Source organism: Peromyscus maniculatus, chromosome 10, assembly GCF_049852395.1.
Source record: "Peromyscus maniculatus bairdii isolate BWxNUB_F1_BW_parent chromosome 10, HU_Pman_BW_mat_3.1, whole genome shotgun sequence".
Taxonomy (NCBI): Eukaryota; Metazoa; Chordata; class Mammalia; order Rodentia; family Cricetidae; genus Peromyscus; species Peromyscus maniculatus.
In genome coordinates this window covers 23,517,882-23,544,515 of record NC_134861.1, presented here as the reverse complement: position 1 = coordinate 23,544,515, position 26,634 = coordinate 23,517,882, and the positions used below count along the sequence as shown (strand labels likewise).

The 26,634-nt window shown below is 39.9% G+C and overlaps 2 protein-coding genes across 9 annotated transcripts in view; one reads left to right on the top strand and one right to left on the bottom strand.

Annotated features, from left to right (window-relative positions):
• The window catches only part of Ugp2 (UDP-glucose pyrophosphorylase 2), a 66,392-nt gene extending 60,522 nt beyond the window's left edge, over positions 1–5,870 (top strand). For all 4 annotated transcript variants that reach the window (XM_015993692.3, XM_076546056.1, XM_006974807.4 and 1 more), the window contains exons 9-10: positions 4,169–4,273; positions 5,425–5,870. In XM_015993692.3, coding sequence (XP_015849178.1) covers positions 4,169–4,273; positions 5,425–5,532 — 213 coding nt within the window. In that variant the 3' untranslated portion in view covers positions 5,533–5,870. The remainder of the gene's footprint in view (positions 1–4,168; positions 4,274–5,424) is intronic.
• Positions 5,871–6,432: 562 nt separating this feature from the next.
• Vps54 (VPS54 subunit of GARP complex) overlaps positions 6,433–26,634 on the bottom strand; it is an 86,377-nt gene continuing 66,175 nt past the window's right edge. For all 5 annotated transcript variants that reach the window (XM_076546050.1, XM_076546055.1, XM_076546051.1 and 2 more), the window contains exons 17-23: positions 26,345–26,450; positions 17,761–17,848; positions 17,094–17,215; positions 16,901–16,981; positions 11,301–11,408; positions 10,645–10,739; positions 6,433–7,771 (exon numbers count right to left, since the gene is read on the bottom strand). In XM_076546050.1, coding sequence (XP_076402165.1) covers positions 7,666–7,771; positions 10,645–10,739; positions 11,301–11,408; positions 16,901–16,981; positions 17,094–17,215; positions 17,761–17,848; positions 26,345–26,450 — 706 coding nt within the window. In that variant the 3' untranslated portion in view covers positions 6,433–7,665. The remainder of the gene's footprint in view (positions 7,772–10,644; positions 10,740–11,300; positions 11,409–16,900; positions 16,982–17,093; positions 17,216–17,760; positions 17,849–26,344; positions 26,451–26,634) is intronic.

The following is a 26,634-nucleotide window of genomic DNA, read 5'->3' as shown; positions in this document are numbered from 1 at the left end:
TACTGGAGAAAGGCTTTATGATGACAGTTAGGGTATTCACTGATCTGATCACTGGGGTAAGCCAGTTTAGGCACCCTCTCCACTATTGGTAGTAGTCTAAGCTGGGGGTCATCCTTGGGGATTCCTAGGAACTTCCCTAGCACCCGGTTTCTTCTATCTCCATGATGTCTCCCTCTATCATAGTATCTCTTTCATTGCTCTCCCACTCCATCCTTGTTCAGCTCAACCATCCTGTTCCGCCATATTCTCATCCCCCATCCCGTCCTCCATTGCTCACCCCTCATCCCTACTTTACTCATGGAGATCTCATCTGTTTCCCCTTCCCAGGGCAATCCATGTGTCCCTCTTTGGGTCCTCCTTGTTAGCTAGCTTCTCTGGAGTTGTGGGTTGTAGTCTAGTTATCCTTTGCTTTACATCTAGTATCCACTTATGAGTGAGTCCATACCATGTTTGTCTTCTGAGTCTGGGTTACCTCACTAAGGATGATATTTTCTAGTTCCATCCATTTGCCTGCAAATTTCATGATGTCATTGTTATTCACTGCTGAATAATACTCCATTGTGTATATGTACCACATTTTCTTAATCCATTCTTTGGTTGAGAGGCATCTAGGTTGTTTCCAGGTTCTGGCTGTTATGAATAATGCTGCTATGAACATAGTTGAGCATGTGTCCCTGTGGCATGTTTGAGCATTCTTTGGGTATATGCTGAAGAGTGATATAGCTGGGTCTTCGGGAAGATTGATTCCCAGTTTTCTGAGAAACAGCCATACTGATTTCCAAAGTGGCTGTACAAGTTTGCACTCCCACCAACAGTGGAGGAGTGTTCCCCTTGCTCCACATCCTCTCCAACATAAGCTGTCTTCCGTGTTTTTGATCTTAGCCATTCTGACAGGTGTTAGTTTGATTTGCATTTACCCAATCACTAAGGATTCCTTAAATATCTTTTAACAGATTCTTCTGTTGAAGATTCTCTGTTTAGCTCTGTTGCCCATTTTTTTTTCTTTTTTTTTTTTAAATTTATTTTACAACATCATTTAGTTCAACATAATAGCCACAGAGTCCCCTGTTCTCCCACTCTCGCCCCCTTCCCCCTCCCCCCACCCCACCCCCCATTCCCACCTCCTCCAGATCAAGGTCTCCCCCGAGGACCGGGATCGACCTGGTAGACTCAGTCCAGCCAGGTCCAGTCCCCCCCTCCCAGACCGAGCCAAGCGTCCCTGCATAGGTCCAGGATTCAGACAGCCAACTAATGCATCTGTTGCCCATTTTTAAAATAGGATCGTTTGTTATTTTGGTGTCTAGTTTCTTGAGTTCCTTATATATTTTGGAGATCATCCTTCTGTCAGATATGGGGTTGGTGATCTTTTCCCATTCTGTAGGCTGTTGTTTGTCTTATTTACTGTGTCCTTTGCCTTACAGAAGCTTTTCAGTTTCAGGAGGTCCCATTTATTAATTGTTGCTCTCAGTGTCTATGCTTCTGGTGTTATATTTAGGAAATGGTCTCCTGTGCCAATGCATTCAGGACTACTTCCTACTTTCTCTTCTGTCAGGTTCAGTGTAACTGGTTTTATATTGAGGTCTTTGATCCACTTGGACTAGAGTTTTGTGCATGGTGATAGATATGGGTCATTTGCAATCTTCTACATGTTGACATCCAGTTACTCCAGCACCATTTGTTGAAGATGTTTTTTTTTTTTTTTCTCCATTGTACAGTTTTGGCTTCTTTGTCAAAAATCGGGTGTTCATAGGTGTGTGACTTAATGTCAGGGTCTTCATTTCGATTCCATTGGTCCACATGTCGGTTTTTATGCCAATACCAAGCTGTTTTTATTACTATAGCTATGTAGTAGAGCTTGAGGTCAGGGATGGTTATGCCTCCAGCGGTGGCTTTATTGTACAGGATTGTTTTAGCTATCCTGGGTTTTTTGTTTTTCCATATGAAGTTGAGTATTGTTCTTTCTAGGTCTTTGAAGAATTGTGTTGGGGTTTGATGAGGATTGCATTGAATCTGTAGATTGCTTTTGGTAAGATTGCCATTTTTACTACGTTAATCCTACCTATCCATGATCATCGGAGGGAGATCTTTCCATTTCTGATGTCTTCTTCAATTTCTTTCTTCAGAGACTTAAATTTCTTGTCATACAGGTCTTTCACTTGCTTAGAGTTACCCCAAGGTATTTTATATTATTTGTGACTTGTAATGACTGTTTCTATTTCCTTAGGGGTTACTGGTCTATTTAAATTGTTTATCTGGCCTTGATTGAACTTTGGCATGTGGTACCTATCCAGAAAATAGTCCATTTCTTTTAGATTTTCCAATTTTGTGGAGTACAAGTTTTAGAAATATGACCTGAAGAGTCTCTGGATTTCCTCATTGTCTGTTGTTATGTCTCCCTTTTCATTTCTGATTTTGTTAATTTGGATGTTCTCTCTCTGCCTTTTGGTTAGTTTGGATAATGGCTTGTCTATCTTTTGATTTTCTCAAAGAACCAACTCTTTGTTTCATTGATTCTTTGTATTCTCATTTGTTTTATTATTTCGGCCCTCAATTTGATTTCCTGGCATCTATTCCTCTTAGGTGTGTCTGTTTCTTTTCATTCTAGAGCTTTTACGTGTGCTGTTAAGTCGATAGTGTGAGATTTCTCCAACTTCTTTATGTGGGCATTTAGTGCAATGAATTTCCCTCCTTAGCACTGCTTCCAAGGTGTCCCATAAGTTTGGGTCTGTAATACATTCATTTTCATTGAATTCTAGGAAGTCTTTAATTTCATTTCTTCCTTGACCATTGGTGATTCAGTTGAGCATTATTCAGTTCTGTAATTTTGTTTTTGAAATCTAACTTTAAGCCATATGGTGGTCCGATAAAATACAGGAGGTTATTTCAATTTATTTGTATCTTGAGATTTGCTTTGTGACCAAATATGTGGTCGATTTTAGAGAAGGTTCCATGAGGTGCTGAGAAGAAGGTATATTCTTTTTTGTTAGGATGGAATGTTGTGTAGCTATTTAAGTCCATTTGAGTCATAACATGTTAGGTCCCTTATTTCTCTGTTAAGTTTCAGTCTGGCAGATCTGTCCATTGATGAGAGTGGAATGTTGAAGTCTCCCACTGTTAATGTGTGGGGTTTGATGTGTGAGTTAAGCTTTAGTAATGTTTCTTTCACAAATATGGGTGCCCTTGTATTGGGAGCATAAATGTTCAGAATTGAGACTTAATCTTGATTTTTCCTGTGATGTGTATGAATTGTCCTTTTCCATCTCTTTTGATTAAAGTCTATTTTGTTAGATATTAGGTTAGCTACAACAGCTTGCTGCTTAGATCCATTGGATTGGAAAATCTTTTCCCAACCCTTTACTCTGATGTAGTGTCTGTTTTCGAGGTTGAGGTGTTTTTTGTATGCAACAGAAGGATGGATCCTGTTAGCCTGTGTTTTTTGTAAGAGAATTGAGTCCATTGATATTAATGTATATTAATCAATGATTATTGATTCCTGTTATTTTTTGGTTTTGGTGGTGGTGGTGGTAGTGTGTGTGTTTCCCTTCTTTGGGTTTTGCTGATGTGAGATTACCTATCAACTGTGTTTTTGAGGGTACAGTTAACTTCCTTGGGTTGGAGTTTTTCTTCTAGTACTTTCTGTAGGGCTGGATTTGTGGACCAAGGATTCAAATACTAGAGCTTTCAGGGGCCAATTCTCATTCCAATCACCACAGTAGAATGGACTTTGAAAAGAAACTGAGGCGAGTAAAGTAGCTAGAGGGGAAGGCTGAGGTACTGTCCGCGTCCACAGACTTAGATTCTTAAAGCTGTGGACTGTTACAGTCACAAGTACAAAGAGGTACTTAGGAAAGATGAGAAAAAACGAGAGAGAAGGGAGGGTGTATGGGATGTAGCTGAAGAGGCTCGTTAAATAAAGAATGCAGAAGTATAATCAAGATGGAGAAATGGAAACAGTAATTCTGAAATGCACCTGAGAAGTGTATGAACAGAAGCAAAACAGCAATAAGGTATGTACGCAAGAGCAGGGGTCAGAACTGGAAATGAGAGGAAATCCTTACGGAGTGTTGGCATGGCTGTGCTCATGTGAAAGGTGAAGTCCTCTGATCCCTCTGGCTCTATTGGTTTCATGTGCTGCTGTCTGAAATATTTTTTCTGCTTCTTCTCAAAGGTTCAAGACTACCTAAGAAGGTTTGAAAGTATACCTGATATGCTGGAATTAGACCACCTCACTGTTTCAGGAGATGTAACATTTGGAAAAAATGTTTCATTAAAGGTTTGTATGATGAAAGTCATGTTTATTAATGGCTTTATAAAATAGGCTTCACTTTCTAGTTCTAAATTTACCTTCATTAAGGAATAATTCTTAGTGTGAATAGATGATCTACTATATTTTAGTACTAGTGTATCCAGACACATAACCACTTAAAATACAACATAATCAGTAGAGGAACTTTGTGGAATGTAGCCATCAATGAGAAAGGAAACACTAGGTAGAAGTGAAATGGGATGGTCTTCAGAATAGTCCCTGTTAGCATTATGATTATTAGCTCACTCCAGATGACTCTGAAAGTAGGAAAACTTCATTTATAGTCATCATCTGTTCCTGTTGAGAAATCGGAAGAGGGTAGATAATTAAAGCTCACAATTGAAGATACTTTCCTTTTCCTAAGTACATGATCTAATAAAAACCCTGTATTGATATTTTAAGTGTTGTGTTAAGGCCATTTGCTTCATTGAAGGTGTTGAAACAAGATTATATGTGAGTATAACTTCATTGTGTATACTGCTTAATCGAAAATCACACTAAGACATAAGAAATGTTTCCAATAACTTCAAAAACAAAAAAGGAAGGAGTAGGGGGCCAAGGAGATACACACCTGCGGAGCCCACAAAAAAAAGGCACAGTGGTACACGAGTTGTTACACCACTGCAGAAGCAGATGGCCCGATCCCTGCAGCCTGCTAGTCAGTCACACCTGCTGCCTCACCTGTTGCTCACAGCAAAGTGAGATCGAGAACCCCTCTGAAAAGGTGTGGGGCGCACTTGAGATTGCCTCTGGTCTTCCACATGCGTGTGCAGGTGCAGTGACACAGAACAAAACCAACTCTGTAAATATCAGCCAGACACCCTTTACTTCCTTAAGAAGACTGACTAATGCCTTGCAAGTGAGCCTGAGACGGGTCATTGGTGTGTCTGCTTCCCCCTTCTGGTGCCACCTCTAAGAAGTCTAGAACCACTCCTAGGACTGTGATGGAAGGACACATTTTGTATTTCTGAGGCTACTGACCTTTCATGTTTAATCTTACATTTACAGCAACTACACTGTAAAGGGAGTTGTTGAACATGAGCTTGATTTTAAGATAACCATTTGCATGTTTCAGTTGAAATTTAAAGTTACAATCGCGATTTTCTTTCTTCACTTAGGGAACAGTTATCATTATTGCAAATCATGGTGACAGAATTGACATCCCCCCTGGAGCAGTGTTAGAGAACAAGATTGTATCTGGAAATCTTCGAATCTTGGACCACTGAGACAAGCGCTTCCAGATACACTTTATACTAATTATGGGCTAAAGAGTTTCTTACAATAAAATGTCCTCTAAGATGCTCAAATAAGCAGGTACTTCACTGTGCTGTACTCTGCAGTGTTGATTTTTAAAGTAGTTTTCTGCAATCTGCTTTTAGCCTAAGGAAAGCATAAATGGAGCAATACTTTCCTTCTTTGATGAAGAGCCTAGTGATTAGTTCATCTTAAAGTGCAATATTATTTAATCTTAGAACTGTGCCAACTCGGCAGATCTTTAACAGAAGCTTGAGTGACGGTCACTTTGAATTGCCTTTGATTAAAAATAAAGTGATACAACAATCCACTTGTTGACTTGTGCGTCTGTGCTGTGTGTGAAGCCGCAGGAGACAGCAGTGCACGCTTGCTCGGTGTGGGTTTCCTGGAACGCTTGCTCACTAGCCAGGCAGCTGCCCACTCCTGGTTTGCTGTTTGTGTGTTCACGTCTAACACTAGTCAACAGACACCGCTACTGACACAGGAACTGAACTTGAACGTATTTGGTGTACTTCATCTGGTTTTTAAAATGGGGTCCCTGCCATGCTTTCTACATTTAATCCAAGTTCTTTTCCCAGCTGAATGGGTAGTAAGCAAAAGCAGAGCATGTCTTTCCCAATCTTGTGTTCTGGAAGAGTGTATGTTGGAGAAGAGGATAATAACTTCATTAGAAGTTCCCTTTCATTAAAGCTCCAGTTCTTAAACTTGTTATCTCTTAGAAATACTTATAACCTTTGAAATCAGGTCTGCTGGTAGTTCACACAGTCCTTTCTCTAATCAAATCATGTTTCCAGTTCTTCCATACTTGTTTTGAAAATGCTGTGTTTAAAGTATACTGTATTCTGCACCATTGAAAACAGTTGCCTTTTAAGTCTGATGATTTTTTACATCTTTATTTTTGACAGTTTAAGAACCAATGACATACCTCTGTAATGATTAAAAAAAAAAGATTCCTCTTGAGAAGACAAAACAAAAAAAACCAACAAAATAAGATTATTTCATTGTACAGTATCACCACAAGATTAGGCACTCAGACAGGGTGAGGCAAGATTCTGGGTGTGAGGCACAGGCACTTTCGTTTGTAGAGTGCTGCCGAGTCTAAAGTCTTAAATAGCTTACTCTTGACCTTACATTTCTGGCCCCGACACAGCAGCCTGTATTTTAAAAGTTCTGTTTATCCCTGGTCTTCACTTATATACATATCAAAAGTAACTTAAAAGCAAGAATCCAAGAGGGCCATATTTCATGTATCTAAATGTTAAAATGATAATTCCTAAGTAGGCATATTATATAAATATGTATTCTTGCCTCCACTAGAAATCAAAAAGCAAAGAAAAAACAAAAATACAACCCAAACCCTTCATAGGTACTTTTATAAATACAGCTATTAAACCATAGCCTTGTGTACATCACTTCTGGAAAGTATTTAAATTAGTAGTTGCATAAGTAAATGCAAACATTCTTTATTCCTCATAGTCAGTCTTCCATATATTTAGCAGTTTGAGGCTTTGCCCGGTGACATACAGTGGTAGTGAAAAGGTTAAATATGCAACACACGAAACCTGAAACTGACATTAGTCACTACAACAAAAACTGAATTCCTAAATCCAAGCAATCAAAAGATGTTTATTTTTTATAAAGATCTGTAAAAAAATAATTTTTCAAACAGCTTTACTTTCATAGAGAAAACTTTCTACAGAGGTTGACTAAGATTTTAATCTTTTCAATTGTACCATCATTAAATAAGGTGGGACACCATATGAATTTCATTGCACTGGAAGAAATGCAGAGCATTTTAATATAAAGTATACAGAGCGTTCTAGGCAGCTACAGCTGTGTTACAGCTATGTGTTCTTTTGGATTTGGTCCAAAGAAACCTGAGTCTGTTTCCAGAGAGAATGAAAATGTTATAGACACCTGATCAGTTACTCCTTACTCAAGGATGCACGAAAACGGCATTCCTTGAAGATCCCACTGAATCCAGCCCCCAACACTGACCCCTCCTCTTCCCTTCCCCGCCTCAGTTCACTCTGGGTCCCAGGTTCAGTTCCTAAAACACCAGGCATCCAGGTTTTCTTCAGAAACATGTGGTCTCCAGACTGTCATCACCTCTTCTGTTCCCAGATCTCGGCCATGTTTAGATCCAGGTCTTTAAGGCCTTTTAAGGCTTGAAGATTTCCAGTGTAAAAAGCTACATCTGCTGTGACCAATCTAGAGAGTAGGGAGAAAGATATTTTAAAATGTAATAACACTTCTGTTCAGATGATTCAAGGAGCAACACTGAGATGCTTGGCCTGCTAGAGGAGTTTTCAATTCAAAATTACTAGGGATGAAAAGCTTGACACTTAGCAGATTCCCACTATCCAATGGGCCATTTAATACTGATTTGATAATCTTTGGAGTCAGTTAAAACCTCTGCCTGATAAAATCAGATTTATTTTTAAGAAGCATGAACTAAAGGGGAAATTAACAGGTTAAACTGGAATGATTTCAGTTGGTTGTCACTACAGTGTGTGTAGCTACAACAGGGCGAAGCGCAAGGAGAGCTGGGGTTCTTAGGCGAGCACCACTGAGTACCGAACAATACCGAGGACTGGGGTTGGGAGTACAGCTCAACAGTGGAGTGCTTGCTTAGCAAGAATAAGGCTGTGGATTCCATCTCCAGCAAAATACACAAACAATATAACAATCGGATTAATCCCTACACCAGAACATTTCCTTTAGACCCTGAACTGGGAGAGCAGGAGCTGCTTAGCCTGTGACTCTGGGAAATTGAAGTGTAATTTTTTTGTTTGTTTTAAATACTGATGTGCTGATACTATTTTATTCGCATTCTTTTTTTTCAATTCAGGTATGTTTTAGGGTTCAGAAAAGTTTGTAAAATGAATTCTTACAGCATTCACACCCCCTCCCCCAAAGAGTGTGTGACGCACTGGAGGAGGTGCGTAATAGAGATTGAACTCCAGTCTTTACTAGGCAATTGCTTTATCACTGAGTTATCTCCCCAACCCAAATGGAAGGTATGAATTGTAAAAAGAACTAATCTTTAAATTAATGTTAGCTGAGCAAGGATTTGCTCCACCCACAAAATGCCTCAGAGGAACACCAAAGAACCTTTATGCAGAATTTTTTGTAGTATAGTATGAGTGATAGGGATAATTTAATTCACTTGAAAAAAACTCTGCACTTTATAAATGGGCAAATAAAGTATAATTATGATCGACTTTCAAGTTTTTAGTAGCTTGCCAATATAGAATGGGACCAGTATGTATGAAATACTTAGCTTTCAATGTGGTTTCCCAGTAGCTCATTAACAGCCACATGTGGTTTAGGTACAGTCACTTAGAGCAGCTTGGTCTTCTGCTGGGATACAACAAATGCTGGTGGTATACCCCCAACTCCTACCCTCTTTAAGAAAAGCAGCTTCTTCCCTCCTTGACTGCTCCTCCGAGTGACCAACAAAGAAAGTAACACTTTACAGATCATTCTGGACTCGGAATGTTTAGATTAAGAATTTTACCTATTCCAGCCTTTAATCTTGAGCAGTGATTTAAATGAACTACTAAGTAAACAATGTCTCTAAACCATTCACAACCCAGATTTGGAAGAAAATTAATGACCTTAAGGTCATAATTTCCTGGTCTATATATAAAATGCTTGGCCAGACAACTTACTTAAATGGCTTCACAGCAAGAAGATGGATCATGAACAACATCTACCTAGCAGGTAGGTGTGATTCTATGTGACTTCATTTAGAACATCCAATTTTCCGGTCACCCCTGGAGATACGTACTACGTACACTCTATACAGTGTGACTAAGCAGAGCTCATTGTTGAGGGATGAGTCCAACACAAGGAAGAACAGGAGGCGTGCTTGGTTCCCCACACAATGCCAAAGCAGACCTTCCTCTCACCGCTTCTCCACTGCTTCTGAAGTGGCCCTGAAATCAACGGCACCTCTCGTTTCTAAGAGAAATAGTTTCTCTTACTTTTGCTTTCACAACAGACTACCTCAAATCAATAGTTCCTATCATTCAGAGGGTAGTTTTTCAGGCACCAGAGAGATGGCTCAGCAGTTCTGAGCATTTGCTCTTCTTAGAGAGGACCTGGGTTAGTTCCCAGCACCCACATGGAAGCTCGCAACTGTAACTCCAGTTCAGGGGATCCCATGCTCTACTGGCTTCCAAGGGCACTAGGCAGGTGCAAGATGCATAAACAGACATGCAGGGAGAACACCCGGACACACAGATTTTTTTTTTTTTTAAGATAAATAATTTGTGGCACACCAAGAAAATCGTACCAAAGTTTAACAAGTGGTTGGTGCTTTTTACTTTTTATAAAAGACAAACACACACCCATTTTCGCAATGCTAGAGACAGAAGCCAGGGCAAGTCTCTACTGCTCAACAACATCCCCAGGCTCAGATTTTATCTTTAATTCTCTTCACAAAAGGAAGAAAAGGGTTTTTTGTTTGTTCATTTAATCTTTAATCCTAGCAATTGGAGGCAGAGGCAAGTGGATCTCTTGAGTTGGAAGCCAGCCTGGTCAGCATAGCAAGAGCCAGTCCCTGTCTAGAACTCAACAAACAAACAAAACAATCGAAGAAAATTCAGGCCTAGATAATGTGATTGTTCAAAATTTTATATATGAGCTGTTAGTAGCTGGCAGAGCTAGAGTTTAACCCAAACTTTGTAAAATATAAATCCTATGGTTTTTTAAATGCAATACTGTTCAATAAAAATAGATTATGTCAGAGCCCTACAAAATAAGGCATATCTTAACCCTCATCCTTTTATAAATGAGGCCACTCCCCTAGTCCAAGGGCCCTGGAGTGGAGCTCTGAGTCCTGTCTGGACAGAGCAGCACTACTTGGCCACCAGCCCACGCTGCCTCACTGAGGATCTGTAAGGTTCAGCAAGTAGCTGAACAGACAACCCTTGTTAACAGAGAGAGGAGACAGTGGGAAGATACAGAGGCATGTTCACAAGAGTACCATGACAGCAGAAAAGCGTACCATGAAGAATGACAAGGAATTATGCAATGCAGTATGGGAACATGTGGTGAAAACAGATTAAGAATCATACCCATTTTGAGGTCCTCCATCATTTATTACATTTAAGTGTGACAACTGCTTTTTCAAGTGGAGTTTGTAACTTGCATTAATTCTTAAAAATAACATCTGAAAAAGAAATAAAAGTTGCTTATAGTTCTCTGAAACAGAAGATAGAAGTATCCATTATCAATATATGGAGAAACACTTTTTAAAAAATCTTGGACATCTACTTTCAGGATGTTCTGAAGCACTGAACATCTAATAAGCACTAATGATTTAATTAATGATTTACTTATGTATATGCTAATCTTATTCACTCCATTGCTAATTTCCTTCACCTGATCTGTGCTACAATCTCAATTTATAACATCACAGATTTATTGATAGATGCCAACTCTGATCTTCACACTAACAATGAAAAGAGTGATAGTCGTACAAGTTTTGACCTCTAACAATGGGTGAATAGAAGATCTATGTTTAGTTGTCAACTGCCAAAACAAAAGACATTTTGAAATAAAACCTTTCATCTATGCCTCACTAATCAATATAACAACCAAAAATAAATAAATAAATAAAATGGCAGCAAACATGAACCAAATTTAACTGAATCAAAAACATGTACAAACTCCCCTACTGGTATGGCTATAAAATGATCAAATAACCAAGGTTTCCGGAGTTACTACTCACCTGTGTTTGTTCTTCGGGAAGAAGATCAAATATAGCTTCATGCATTTTTGTCATTTGCTTACAAATATTCCTGAAACAAGGGGAAGGGACAGGAGCTTTCACCTCGTACTGGCAAGGGAAAAAGAATGAGAATTACGTTCAGTCTTTTGGACTATGTAATGTCTCCGACATTCCCCGAGTTGAGTTTTCTTTCTTTTATTTAATTTATTTATTTATTTGGTTTTTCGAGACAGGATTTTCTCTATGTAGCTTTGCGCCTTTCCTGGAACTCACTCTGTAGCCCAGGCTGGCCTTGAATTCACAGAGATCCGCCTGCCTCTGCCTCCTGAGTGCTGGGATTAAAGGCATGCACCACCATGGCGAGGCCCTGAGTTGAGTTTTCTGTGCCTCCATACATCTACCTCTGGCATAGGGCTCAGGTCTTCAGCTGAGGTTTGTACTACCTACAACACAAATCTTGAAAAACTTTAGTCAGTATCTCCATCTACTTTATGGGAGATAAACAGCTCAGTAGCTAAGACCATAGGCTGCTTCCAACCTTAAAACTGTTTGGGTTTAAACTGAAGCTCCTTGGATTCCTATCTAGTTCATATAAACAGAGTCATAAAACGTGACTTTTGAGGCTGGCTTCTTTACTTAATTCTTTCCTGGCTCCTCCTTGTTATGACATGCAACTGTACTTCATTTCTTTGATGGCTTGAATATGTTCCATTCTGTGAGCAGACAACCTTCTCTCCACGATCCTTCAGATGATGGAAATTGGAGTGGTTATGAACATCTGTGTAAAGGTTTTAGTGTGGATATTACTTTTGCTCTCTTGGACATGTATCTAGCAAAAGTCAGTGGGTCATTTGGACTCCATGTTTAACTAATCAGGAAATATGAAACTATGTTCCCAAGTGACTTCACCATTTCATAACACCACTGGCAAGATGTGGTGACCAGGCTCTCTGCCTCCTCACCGAACTTAATTACTGTTTCCGGAGTTTGATGTTGTTTTCAAACTAGCCTAGTGGTAGATGAGATTCAGACACATGAAGACAGACGTAGGCGTTGGGGTGATGAATTCAGTAAACACCACACACTAGAGAAAGGTGCCTTTGGAAAGAGTCTGGCCTATGGTCCTGCTGCAAGCTGCAGGAAAACATGGAATTCAGCTACTATCCCAAAAGCTACTACTTGGAAAAGTCAAGGACTTCTCCAAAGGTCAAGCCATGGCTTAAGAAGTCTTGATGATATTTTAGCTTTTGTATGTGTGTGTATATACATATATATAGCTGGTTCCTAAAATGATTTTCTTGTGTGCTTTCAAGAACTCCTAAAATGCCTATCAAGCATCCAAGGCCATATGAGACAATACCTGTCTCCTAGGTCAGGCAGATGGCTTTATTTCTTGTACAATTTAGGGTGAGACCCTCCTTTCTTATACAACTTTACTAATAGACCCCTAACTTCTTACCTAACCAATTCTAGGAATGTAGACTGAGCACATGGATCCCCTCCCTTTTTGATGTACTAACCGGTCATCAGCACTCAGTTGACGTCCTCTCTCACCACTCCCATTTTGGATTATAAAAGAAAGCCTGACAGTCACTGCCTGAGGAAAATTCTTACCTGCCTTTATGATCCCATAGAATTCACGCCCGGTGACTTTGCTAGGCCAAAGGATTGCTATTGCTTGGGTTTATAACTGGATTCCAGAGAGACTTAGAGAGAAGTGAGAGAATGAGACGGAGAAGAGAAAAGAGAATGGAAGAACTAGGGTAAGAACTTAAGAGTAACAAACTGAGATGGGGAAGAACGAGATTGAAGGGCGAGAAGAGTATTAGAGGAACGAGATGGAAGATGAGGAAGAGCCAGATGGGGAAGAACAAGATGAGGTAGAACAAGATAGAAAAGGAGGAGATGAGAGAGGAGCTAAGATGGGAAAGAACAAGATGGATGAGAACCTAGATGGGGCAGAACTAAGATGAGAGAATTAAGATAGAACTTAGAGGGGACAGCAGATAAATATAGAGAGAAATCAGGCAAGAAAGGAGCTAGGCATGAGAGCGGAATAGAAGCTGTGTAGAGAGAGAACTGACTCAGAAGAATAAAATGTGTGGACTAAGGAGTTTCGTGTACATAGATTCATTTCTTTTCATCAAAGATTAATTACCAGCTGGTTGTAGATTCTTCCTGGACCCTGGGAGGGGACTATCGAGGGGCTGGACCCCCTTAGTCCCCGATATGATCCCTGAACTGAGTATTCTTGTTAAGTCACCCCATTTATAGTCATTTGTTTTGTCACCCCTAAAATGGCTAATCCATACCCCCAAATCCCTTTTTCATCTCTGTTTTCCCTAATGGTAGTGTTCTTTCCATCTCACCTTCACTATCTCAGCCTTCAGTCCCTCAACTTGACACAATATTAATTCGCCACCACCCAAGAGACCTTCTCTTACTCTTAGCATTCTTCTGAAATTTCTCTTTGGAAAAAAAATCACTAAAACACACTCCCTTCCAAACAGCAACTTTCCTGGCTCCCTTGCTCCTGGCTCTGTGGCATCCTCTCACATCATCCCACTATGGACCCTCTACTGCACTACGCCCTCCTAGGTTTCCCTCTTGGGTATCCTCTTCTTCAGTCTTCAACAAGCAAGGCTTCTCATCATAAGTCTCACAATTGCCCCTTTTCTAAGAAATTATTTTTATTAGCATACAAAGAAGGCTTTAGGTTGCATCCATCAATTCCAAAAGCATTATGCTGAACAAAAGGAGCCTGGCACAACAGGCTATAACTCCATATGAAGGACCTTCTGGGAAAAGCAAAACTAAAGTGTCCAAGAGAAGGTTTATTAATAATTTTTTATATCTTGAAAGTGGACATTTCATTACTTATATATGAGTTTTAAGACACCAAATTGTATATACTTAGAGTGAATTTTATTGAATATAAATTAAACCTCAAACCTGATTTAAACTGATTTCTAGCAAAGGAGAATATTCCAGTATGTCACCCATTCCTCTGTGTGTGCAACCCAGTGCATTAGCAAACTTCAGCTTTCACTTAAGTTACTATTAACGACAGCAGAATCTTGGCAGCTGACACTTACTAGAACTTGCTACAGCCAAACAGTGAAAAACAAAACGTGTACCAAATGCACTTAGATATGTGTTATCTCACTCTACCCTTGAGATCATTTCTATCACTCCCATCTAAAGGTGGAGACTGAGGTTCAAGTCAACAATTCACTGAAGGTTCTTCACTGGCTAGTCTGTAGCAAACCTGACTTAATTTGAGTCTGCCTAACTCTGACACAGAATTGGTTTCTTATGATTTTCAATATGTTTTCTCATGTTAGAGACTTTTGCATGTTAATTTCATTGCCCTAATCTCATCTGTCTTTAAAAGCAAACTTTATAAGCATGCACCAGCTAGAATGCTTTCCCAGCTCTTCTCTCCCCCGGCAACCGTGTCTTCTACAGCAGTAAGAGCTCCAACACATGGAATCACTTCCTTACTCATAATGCTGCTGAAGCTAGTGTATGTTTTCCCCACTAGCTCTTCACTACGTGAGGACCAGACGGAAGACTGACCACTCTGCTGCCCTGTTACCCAGCACAATGGTTTGCATGGATGAGTGAGGAAAAGAGTAAGAGACTAATGAGTCTAGCTGTCAGTAGGACTGGAGATAGACTCATTCAGTACAAGACACGGCACCCTGGCCGGGCGGTGGTGGCACACGCCTCTAACCTCAGCACTCAGGAGGTAGAGCCAGGCAGATCTCTGTGAGTTCAAGGCCAGCCTGGTCTACAGAGTGAGTTCCAGGACAGGCAGGCACCAAAACAACACAGAGAAACTCTGTCTCGAAAAAAACAAACAAAAAGAAAGAGAGAGAGAGAGAGAGAGAGAGAGAGAGAGAGAGAGAAAGAAAGAAAGAAAGAAAGAAAGAAAGAAAGAAATGGTACCCTTATTAGTTTCTTAAAATAGCCTACATTATATTATTGTGGCATGCAATCTCAAAATTTCAGACAAGAAAATGAAAAGCTAAGAACTAAAAGGCAAACCCAAACAAATCTTGTCTCCTATTTTGATATGAATTAAAAAAAAAAAAAAAAAAAAAAAAAAAAAAAAAAAAAAAGGGGCTGGAGAGATGGCTCAGAGGTTAAGAGCACTGCTTGCTCTTCCAAAGGTCCTGAGTTCAATTCCCAGCAACCACATGGTGGCTCACAACCATCTGTAATGAAATCTGGTGCCCTCTTCTGGCCTGCAGGGATACGTGCAGACAGAACACTGTATACATAATAAATAAATAAATAAATCTTTAAAAAAAAAAAAAAAAAAAAAAAAAAAAAAAAAGATCAAACTTCTGGGCAACCCATGAAAGCAAGTCAGACTTGTTAACCTGGGACTGCAACCTGTGAGTCGGGTCGGTGGGAAGTCACCATGAGAGGAGTACACACCTCTGCTCTAAGATCTGGCCTCACTCTCTAGGGCAGGAATACTAAAGCAACACAGCAAAAATGTGCAGGGGATGCTCCAGTTTATTGAAACAAAACAGAAATCTTCAGAGACACAATCAGCAAATGTAATGAAGGAATCACACTTACAGAGAAGTTTCTGTCCAAACAAATCCTAGTAAAGGTATGCTGAGTCGACTGAGGAAGTCCCAAACATGAGGACCCTGAGGTTATTAGCCCTGTCACTAGGTGGAAGACTGTTCCTTTAAGACTGTATTTGTGTGAGACAGGGGATGTACCAATGTCCATGTGTGACTGCAGGTGGAGGGAGGGTACCTGTGTGATATTCCTGAGTGCCATCTACCTTATATTATGAGACAGCATTTCTCACTGGCTGGCCAGCAAACCACATTCACCTGACTCCACCTCCTCAGAGCAGGGGTCACAAGTGTTTGCCACCGTGCGTCCCTCTTTAAAAAACAAACAGGAAACCCACAGGTTCCGTGTGCAAGGAAAGCACTTTACTGACTGACATAGCTCCCCAGCCCTTCTTCTTGGTTAAAAAATATATGCACACACACACACACACACACACACACACACACACACACACACACACACACACCCCTTAGTGCTGAGGGATAAAATAGCACCCTGCTTCAAATCTGTTTTAACCTCCTTTGATAAAAAGCAAATGTCAGTCAGTATCTGTCAACACAGGTGACGAACATGAACATTTATAAAGCTCACAGTAATTCTCTTCTGATGGCCAGAGTGTCAGGGTACCAACATGACACCCTGGGTAGAGCTGTCATCCCTGGCCTGATCTCCCTCACTCCCCCAGGCCACTTGGAAGACAAGTATCAAGTGTGCAAAATTTGAACACACTATTGCACTTTTCTCTAAATTGAGGGATATGATTTGCTATGCAGCTGTGAGCCAGACCACTAAAGGGTCCTAAGAGATGATAAAAGTTAAAATTTTGACCAATTGGTAAATACCTTGTAAACACTTAGATTCTCTTACCATGTCCATATATATATATATATATATATATATATATATATATATATATATATATCCAGAATTCTCTATAAAATGGAAAGTCACAATGCCTTAGGCTTATGCAAAGCTTAATCATTTGTAAGAATCATTACCTTTGATAACAGCTTATCAAATAGGCTGTCCATTATCGCCACAAGCTTAGCTGATATTTCAGCTATATGGTCATGGTAATCCTGTAATTAGAAATAATACTGTATTTTAAAGTTTCCTAAGTCATATTTCCAAAATACTTAACAATTAAAGAATACATTTGTGAAACTCCAATAGAAAACGGGTGAAGAGTACCTTGGTGATGTGATCAAAATGCCTCAGCATGCTCCATTGCTTTGGGGGTAGTCGAGCTTCAAAGTGAGCCCGGATCACAGGGATGTAGTGCACGATTAACTGCAAACACCGTGAAGAGAGGGCTGGCGTGGAGGAGCAGACACACAATGGAGAACAGAGACATTAGTTGATTTTACCTGTTATCAAATTAAGTAACAGCTTTCACATTAGTTTTATACAAATTCCAGCTTATTTCACAAATGAAAAGCGGCATGGCAGAAGGCAGCATATTTCATTTTGCACAAGAAAAACGATTTGGCAATGAGCATGCTGCTTTCCACTGTACCACGAGCGGCCTGAGGACAGCGGCACAGCTGATTCTTCCCTCAAAGTACTTTTTAATGCATATTTCCTGAAACACTTTACACATGCTGTAACAGTTCACAAAGTGACACATCTTCCATACAACTTGGAACAGTGGAAACTCCCTGAAACACACACATGCCACCGCTGCCGCCGCCGCCGCCGCCGCCACCACCACCACCACCACCACATAAAAGGCTAATGTGGCACCTGCCACTTTTTCAGGCTCTTATCTGAGCCACACAAATATGAGGCATAAAAACACAATACAAAAGTGACATCATTCTAACAATTCAGTATGGGAATTAAATGTAAGAATTCATACCCAGATTTTTTGTAGTAATCGTTTTCAGTCCAACAACTTGCAATGCACCAGCTCCAAGAACTAACTGGCAACTTCTTGAATTGAAGTACTACCAAAGGAAGAAGGAAAATCATTCTGAGCAGTTCACTGAAGTGCTAACTGCCCCCAGATACAATACGTTCCTCCTCTGCTCACCTTCTCATTACAGACCATGTATTTAGGCCGTGGTTGGATTTTTTACATTTAATTTTATTTTTTTAATAAGAGACAGGTCTCACTCTATGGTGCACACTGACCTGAATTCACTATACAATCCAGGCTGGCAATTCTCCTGCCTCAGCCTCTCAAGTGCTGAGATTAGAAAAATGATTCATTACAATGGCTCGATGAATTTTCTGGTAAAAGCAGTTATAATTATTTATGCATTAATGAAAAGGGGGCAGGACAGGTATACTCAGTATTGGCTTCTGGCAGGAAAAACCTGAGAAATCTGTATTTTATGTGGAGTGTTTAGACTGCAGTTATGTATGCACATGTGCATGCCTGGGACCTACAGAGGTCAGAAGGAGGCAATTAGCCCTCTAGAACAGCAAGTGCTTTAAGCACTGAGCCATCTCCCTAGCTCCAGCTTCAGTCCTCCCAGCAAAGTCCTTTCTTTTCCTGCCTGTGTATTCACATATGTATGGTGCCTCCAGGCCCATCCTGTTCTTATGTGAGTGCTGGGGACTCCCAACACTCTGGTCCTCACACTTACACAGCAAAGGGTTTTCTCCACTGAGATCACTAGTGGAACATTCTGCTTTCCTCCTTCCTGTGAACTCTTTCAGAGCCCTAGCCTACCTCCATTCCTAAGTGTCAGCACCCAATACCCAGAAAGGCATCTTACCTGGAACCCCCAGTGGCCACACCTATCAGGTCCACAGAGAATTTTCTATCAGACAACACAGAGCCACTACACTCTCCTGAAACCCAAAGAGGAAACAGAAACCAAGGAAAAAAACACCTATCCAACAAAGACAAGAGCAGACCTCCGCACCTAGTCCTATAACCAACCTGCTCTAAAATGCCTATATGCCAGTGTCAAAACACAGCCACTAACAAATAAGCAGAACAATTCTGTCTCCACCAGAGCTCAGAAACCCTCCCAAAGTTGGCTTTGAATATTTCAACACAGCCGAAGCACAAGAAAAAGACCTTAAAACAACCTGTATGGACACAATAGAGGTTCTTAAAGACGAAATGAAATGATTTCCCTTAAGGAAATCAAGGAAAACATAAACAGTGGAAGGAGATGAATAAAACTGTTCAAAACCTGAAAATGGAAATAGAATCAAAAAAGAAAACCCAAACTGAGGGAATTCTGGAAATGAAAATTTTAGGAATTTGAACAGGAACTATGGAGGAGAAAATAAAATCCCAAGCACTGAGAAGGAACGGATACACCAGTCAAAGGCAATGTTCCAGCTAAAACATTCCTGGCACAAAACAGCCAGCATATTTGAGACACTCTGGAGAGACTAAATCTAACAGTAATAGAAATAGAGGAAGGACAAGTAATCCAGTTCAAAGGCCCAAGAGATATTTTCGACAAAATCATAAAAGAAAATTTCCCTAACCTAAAGAAGAAGATGCCTATAAAAATACAAGAGGCATACACAACAGCAAATAGATTGGACCAGAAAAGAAAGCCCTTGGCACATAATAACTGGAGCATTGAATGTAAGACCAAAACAAGAATAGTAAAAGCTGCAAGGGAAGGACTACTAGAATCACACTGACTTCTCAATGGAGACTCTGAAAGTCAGATGGGACTGGACAGATGTGCTGCAGACTCTAAGAACACAGATGCCAGCCCAGTGACTACACCTAGCAAAATTTCAATCCCCATAGAGAAAGAAGATAGGCCATGATAAAGTCAAATTTAAGCAATATTTATCTACAAATCCAGTCTTTCAGAAAGTGCTAGAAAGAAAATTCCAACCTAAAGAGGTAAACTACAAACATAAAAACACAGGGAATAAATCATCTCAGAGTAGTAAAATCAAAAGAAGGGAAACACACACCACCACCACCACCACCACCACCACAATCAACAACAACATACTAACAGGAATTAACAATCATTTGTCATTGATCTCTCTTAATAGCAACAGACTCAGTTCCCCAATAAAAATAAAGACTAACAGACTCAATGTGAAAACAGGAACTATCCTTCTGCTGCATCCAAGAAACAGAACTCAACATCATAGATAGATATTACCTCAGGGTAAAGGATTGGAAAAAGATATTCCAAGCAAACAGACTTAAGAAGCAAGCTGGTATAAGCATTCTAATATCTAACAAAATAGACTTTAAACCAAAATTAAACAGAAGAAACAGGGAAGGACACCATATACTCATCAAAGGAAAACTGTGGTGATATTATGTTCCCCAAAATATTGTGCACCCTAATAAACTTATCTGGGGTCAGAGAACAGAACAGCCACTAGATATAGAGGCCAGAAAATGGTGGCACACACATCTTTAATCCTATCACTTGGGAGGCAGAGATCCATCCAGATCTCTGTGAGTTTAAAGCCACACTGGAAACAGCCAGGCATGGTGACTCACGCCTTTAATCCCAGGAAGTGATGGCAGAAAGGTATATAAGGCGTGAACACCAGGAGCTAAGCTGGTTAAGCTTTTAGGCTTTGAGCAGCACAGTTCAGCTGAGAATCATTTGGATGAGGACTCAGAAGCTTCCAGTCTGAGGAAACGGGATCAGCTGAGGAATTGGCAAGGTGAGGTGGCTGTGGTTTGTTCCTCTTCTCTGATCTTCCAGCATTCACCCCAATACCTGGCTTCAGGTTTGATTTTATTAATAAGACCTGTTAAGATTCCTGCTACAGAAAACTCCACCAAGAGAACATTTCAATTATTAACATCTATGCTCCAAACACAGAGGCACCCAAGTTCATAAAAGAAACACTACTATGTTTAAATCACATACTGACCCTCACACACTGATAGTGGACGACTTCAATACCCCACTATCACCAACAGACAGGTCATCCAGACAGAAACTAAACAGAGAAATGAAGAAACTAAAAGATGTTACAAGCCAAATGGACCTAACAGATATCACAGAACATTTCACCCAAACATAAAAGAATACACTTTCTTCTCGGCATCTCATGGAACATTCTCCAAAACTGACCACATATTCAGTCACAAAGCAAGTCTCAACAGGTACAAGAAAACTGAAATAATCCCCTGCATCCTAACAGGCCACCATAGATTAAAGCCAGATATCAACAATAATAGAAACAACAGAAAGCTTACAAACTCGTGGAAACTGAACAACTCTCTATTGAATGAAAAAACGAGTCAGGATAGAAATTAAAGACTTTCTATAATTGAATGAAAATAAATATGCAGCATACCCAAACTAATGAGACACAATAAAAGCAGTTCTAAGAGGCAAGTTCATAGCACTAAGTGCCTTCATAAAGAAATTGGACATCTCAGATGAGCAACTTAACCGCACACCTCAAAGCTCTAGAACAAAAGAAGCAAACACACACAAAAGGAGCAGACGGCAAGAAATAATCAAACTCAGGGCTGAAATCAATAAAATAGAAATAAAGAAAACAATACAAGGAATCAATGTAACAAGAAATTGGTTCTTGGAGAAAAATCAGTAAGACTAACAAACCCTTATACAAGTTAACTAAAAGGCAGAAAGAGAAGATCCAAATTAATAGAATCAGAAATGAAAAGGGAGCATAACAGACACTGAGGAAATCCAGAGAATCATAAAACCAATACTCCATCAAATTGAAAATATAAAAGAAATGGATAACATTCTCGATACATACCACCTACCAAAGTTAAATCCAGATCAGATAAGCAGTTTAAATAGACCTATAACACCCAGTGAAATAGAAGCAGTCATTAAAAGTCACTAAACAAAACAAAAAAACGCCAGGTTTTAGCTAAAAGATGGTTTTAGCACAGAAATTCCACCCAACTTTCAAAAAAAGTTAATGCCAATACTCATCAAATTATTTCAAAAAGTTGAAACAGAAGGAACATTGCCCAATTCATAAAATCAAGGCCACGATTAACCTGATACCTAAACATAAAGACTCAATAAAGAAAGAATTACAGACCAATTCCCCTTATGAACACAGACACAAAAATTCTCAATAAAATACTTCCAAACCGAATGCAAGAACAAATAAAAAAGATCATCCACCATGATCAAGTAGGCTTCATCCCAGAGATACAGGGATGGTTCTATAAAAATCAATAAATATAATCCATCATATAAACAAATTTAAAGATAAAACCCACATGATCATCTCATTAGATGCCAAAAAGGCCTTTAACAAAATCCAACCCCCCTTCATGATAAAAGTCCTGGAGAGATTAGGGACACAAGGGACATAACCTAAGCATAGTAAAGGTTGTTACAGCAAGCCCACAACCAACATGAACTCAAATGGAGAGAAACTCAAAGCAACTCCACTAAAATCGGAAACAAGACAAGGCTGTCCACTCTCTATATACTTATTCAATATGGTCCTTGAAGTCTTAGCTAGAACAATAAGAGAACTGAAGGTGATTAAGGGGATACAAATTGGAGAGGTAGACGTCAAAGTATCTTTATTTGCAGATGACAGGACAGTACATATGGATCATAAAAATTCTACCAGGCAACTCCTATAGCTGATAATACTTTCAGCAAAGTAGCTGAATACAAAATTAAGTCACAAAAGTCAGCGGCTCTCCTCTATACAAATGACAGACTAAGAAAGAAATCAGGGAAACAACTTTCACAATAACCTCATATAATAGAAAGAAATAGAAGAAAATATTGGAAGATGGAAAGATATCCCATGCTCATGGATTGGTAGTATCAACATAGTAAGAAGCAATCTATAAGTTCAATGCAATCCCCAACAAAATTCCATCACAATTCTTCACAGACCTTGAAAGGACAATTCTCAGCTTCATATGAAAAAAAGAAAACAAAACAGGATAGCTAAAACAATCCAGAATAATAAAAGAACTTCCTGAGGTATTTCAAGCTGTACTACAAAGTTATAGTAATAAAAACAGCATGGTGTTGGCATAAAAACAGACAAGTGGGTCAATGGAATTGAATAGAAGACCCCGACATAAACTCACACACCTATGTACACCTAATTTTTTTTAAATAAAGAAGCCGTAAATACACACTGAAAAAAGACCGCATCTTCCACAGACTGGTTATTTACATGTAGAAGACTGCACACACATCTGTATTTACCACCCTGCACAAAACTCAAGGCCAAGTGGATCAAAGGCCTCAACATAAAACCAGAAACCCTGAATCTGACGGAAGAAAAGGTGGAGACCAGCCTTGAACTCACTGGCATAGGAGACAACTTTCTAAAACAGAGCATCGTTGTGCAGGCACTAAGATCAACAATTATGAAACTGAAAAGCTTTTGTACAGCAAGGGACAGCATCATTCCCACAAAGTCATAGCCTACATTCTGTGAAAAGATTTTTACTAACTCCACATCCAACAGAGGACTAATATCAAAAATATATAAAGAACTCAAGGAACTAGATATCAAAAAACCAAATAATCAAATTAAAAAATGGCCGGGCGGTGGTGGCACACACCTTTAATCCCAGCACTCGGGAGGCAGAGCCAGGTGGATCTCTGTGAGTTCGAGGCCAGCCTGGACTACCAAGTGAGTTCCAGGAAAGGCGCAAAGCTACACAGAGAAACCCTGTCTCAAAAAACCCAAAAAAAGAAAAAAGAAAAAAAAATTTAAAAAATGAGGTACAGATCTAAACAGAGAATTCTCAATAGAGGAATCTCAAATGGCTGATAAACACTTAAAGAAATGTTCAACATCCTTAGCCATTGGGGAAATGCAAATCAAAACTACTTTGAGATTCCATCTTACACCTGTCAGAAAGGCTAAAATCAATAACACAAGTGACAGCTGCTAAAGATGTGGAGCAAGGGGGATACTCCTCTATTGCTGGTGTAAGTGCAAACTTAGACAGCCACTTTGGAAATCAGTGTGGTGATTCCTCAGAAAGATGAGAACTGACCTCAAGATCTAGCTATACCACTCTTGGGTATATACCCAAAGGATGCTGCATCATACCACAGAGACACCTGCTCAAACCTGTTCATTGCTGCTCTATTCATAATAACCATAATTCAGAAACAACCTGGGTGTCCCTCCACAGAAGAGTGGATAACGAAAATGTGGTATATTTATACACTGGAGTATGTGGTATATTTATACACTGGAGTATTACTCAGTTGTTAAAGAAAAATAACATCATGAGCTGGGAGTTGGTGGCGCACGTCTTTAATCCCAGCACTCAGGAGGCAGAGGCAGGCGGATCTCTATGAGTTTGAGGCCAGCCTGGTCTACAAAGCAAGTTCCAGGAAAGGCACAAAGCTACACAAAGAAACCCTGTCTCAAAAAAACCAAAAAAGAAAAAAGAAAAAGAAAAAGAAAAAGAACATCATGAAAATTTGTAGGCAAATGGATAGAACCAAAAAAGTCATCCTGAGTGAGGTAACTCAGACCCAGAAAGACAACCATGGAATGGAATGTACTCATTTATATGTGGATCTTAGCAGTTAAATAAATGATAACCAAGCCACAATTCATAAACTCAGAGAGGTTAGTATAGAGGAAGGGATGGGGGGGAGGTCGACACATGGATCTCCTTGGGAGAGGGAAGAAGAATAGATTTTATGGGTGGACCTGGGGGTGGGGGAACTGGTACAGGAAGGTGGAGAGTGGGGGTAGGGTTGAGGGAGGAAATGTAGGAAAGACAGCTGTAACTGAGGGGCATTAGAGGGTAGTATGGAAACTCAGTGCAGTGGAAACTTTCTATACTACATGAAAATGATTCTAATGACGTTTCCAAATAATGAGGGAGACAGAGTCCCAACTGGCCATCTCTTGTCATCAAACGAAGCTTCCAGTACTGGGACTGGGTTATATTCAATTGAGTTATTGGCCCAAGGGTTACCATGGAAATCCCCCAACAACCCAGGCTGTTGTCAAGACTATAGGTTGCTGTCCACAAACTGACAACTCATTGAACATGAAGAGGTCAAGTTGGTGCACAATATACATGGAACCTTCATGGACTACATTCTAGTGTCTTTGGTTCAGGAAGATACTCGGCAGGCTACTCAAAGAGAAAAGTAAACCCCAGTCTAACCACAAATCCTCTTATCTGCAATGCTGTCTTGCTTGCAAAATGTGGTAACAAGCAGAGCTTGTTGGAGTAACCAGTGATGTCTGCGTTATCTTAAGGCCCACTCCATGAGATGGAACCTAAAGCTGACACTGCTTGGGTGCCAAAAACCAGAGACCAGATAGCCCAAAGACCTAGGGCAAAAAAACAAATACTACTGGTCTTCAAAAAAAACCCACAAAGGTATGCTAGAATGACTCCTAAACATACTATGCTATACTCATAAATCAATGTCTTATTCAGCCATCATCAGAGAAGGTTCCTCCTGCACCAGATGGAAACAATACAGAGGCCCACAGCCAGATATTATGAAGACAGACCTTGGAACACTCAGCTCTAAATGGGATGTCTCCATCAAATCCATCCTCTCAGACCTCGGGGAACCCTTAGAAGAAGAGGCGGAAAGAGTGTAAGAGCCAGAGGGGGTGGAGGACACCAGGAGAACAAGGCCCCTGAATCAACTGAGCAAGGCTCAGATGGCCTCACAGAGACTGAAGCAGCAAGCACAGGCCTGCCCAGGTCTGCACCAGGTCCTGTGTGTATATGAAAGCTTTCAGTTCAGTATTTCTACGGGACACCTGAGAGTGTGTATGGGTAGGTCTCTGATTCTTGTGACTTCTTTTGGGGTCTTTTTCTTCTGTTGGTTTGCCTCGTCCAACTTCAGTGTGGTGATTTTTGTTTTATCTTATATTTTATTTTGTTATATTTTACTGTTATCTCTTAGAAGCCTGTTTCTGTCTCTAATGAGAGACAAAAAGCAAGTGGATCTGGATGAGAAGAAAGGTGGAGAGGAAGTGGGCGGAGTAGAGGGAGGGGAAACTGTAATCAGGATACATTATATGAAAAAAAATCTATTTTAAATAAAAGAGGGAGGAGAATAAAACCTTTGTTATACTAGCACATAAGAATTCACTAATATGAATTAGCTGAAATCATCACCATTTCATCACGTTAATGGTTCTGGAAGAATGATGTTAAGAAAAATCTCTGACTTGAGTGAGCCAAAGCTTTAGTGAGAACTCCTGCCAGGTACTGGAAAGCAGTTCAGATTCGGATCTGAATGAGTTGAGTCATGTTCAGTCTCCAGTATCATTTACTGCTCTATGGATGTGAGACCATGTGAGCACACACATGTGAGACATGAACACATGTGCACCTCACACTGAGTATGGAGTGCACAGCACGCTGCTCTTCTTGAAATACAACCATGACAGGTATCATAAACCCCTACCTTAAAAATAACTTGGTAAGTGTCTTAAAAGTTAAAGATTAGTTAAACTCTAATGAATGGACTCTCCCAACTATTTTTCAAATAAATGGGAAAAACTGTACACACCTTCAGCAAATCTGTCAGACGGGTGAGCATGTCAGTTGTGACAGAGGGGATGTTATCCACACACTGGCAATATTCAAGGATGATTCTAATTAACAGCAAAACAGTTCTAGAAGGAAAGGATGCACAGACACTCAGCAAGAAAAGTCACATAACCAGTTCAAAACATCTACGGAGATATACCAACCTTGGCAGCTGTGTAACTTCAGAGTCAGCGACAAGACACTGACAATGAGTATCGTCAGACTTTGTGCTAGAACACCATTCTCTGTATGGCTTTTTTTTTTAAAAAA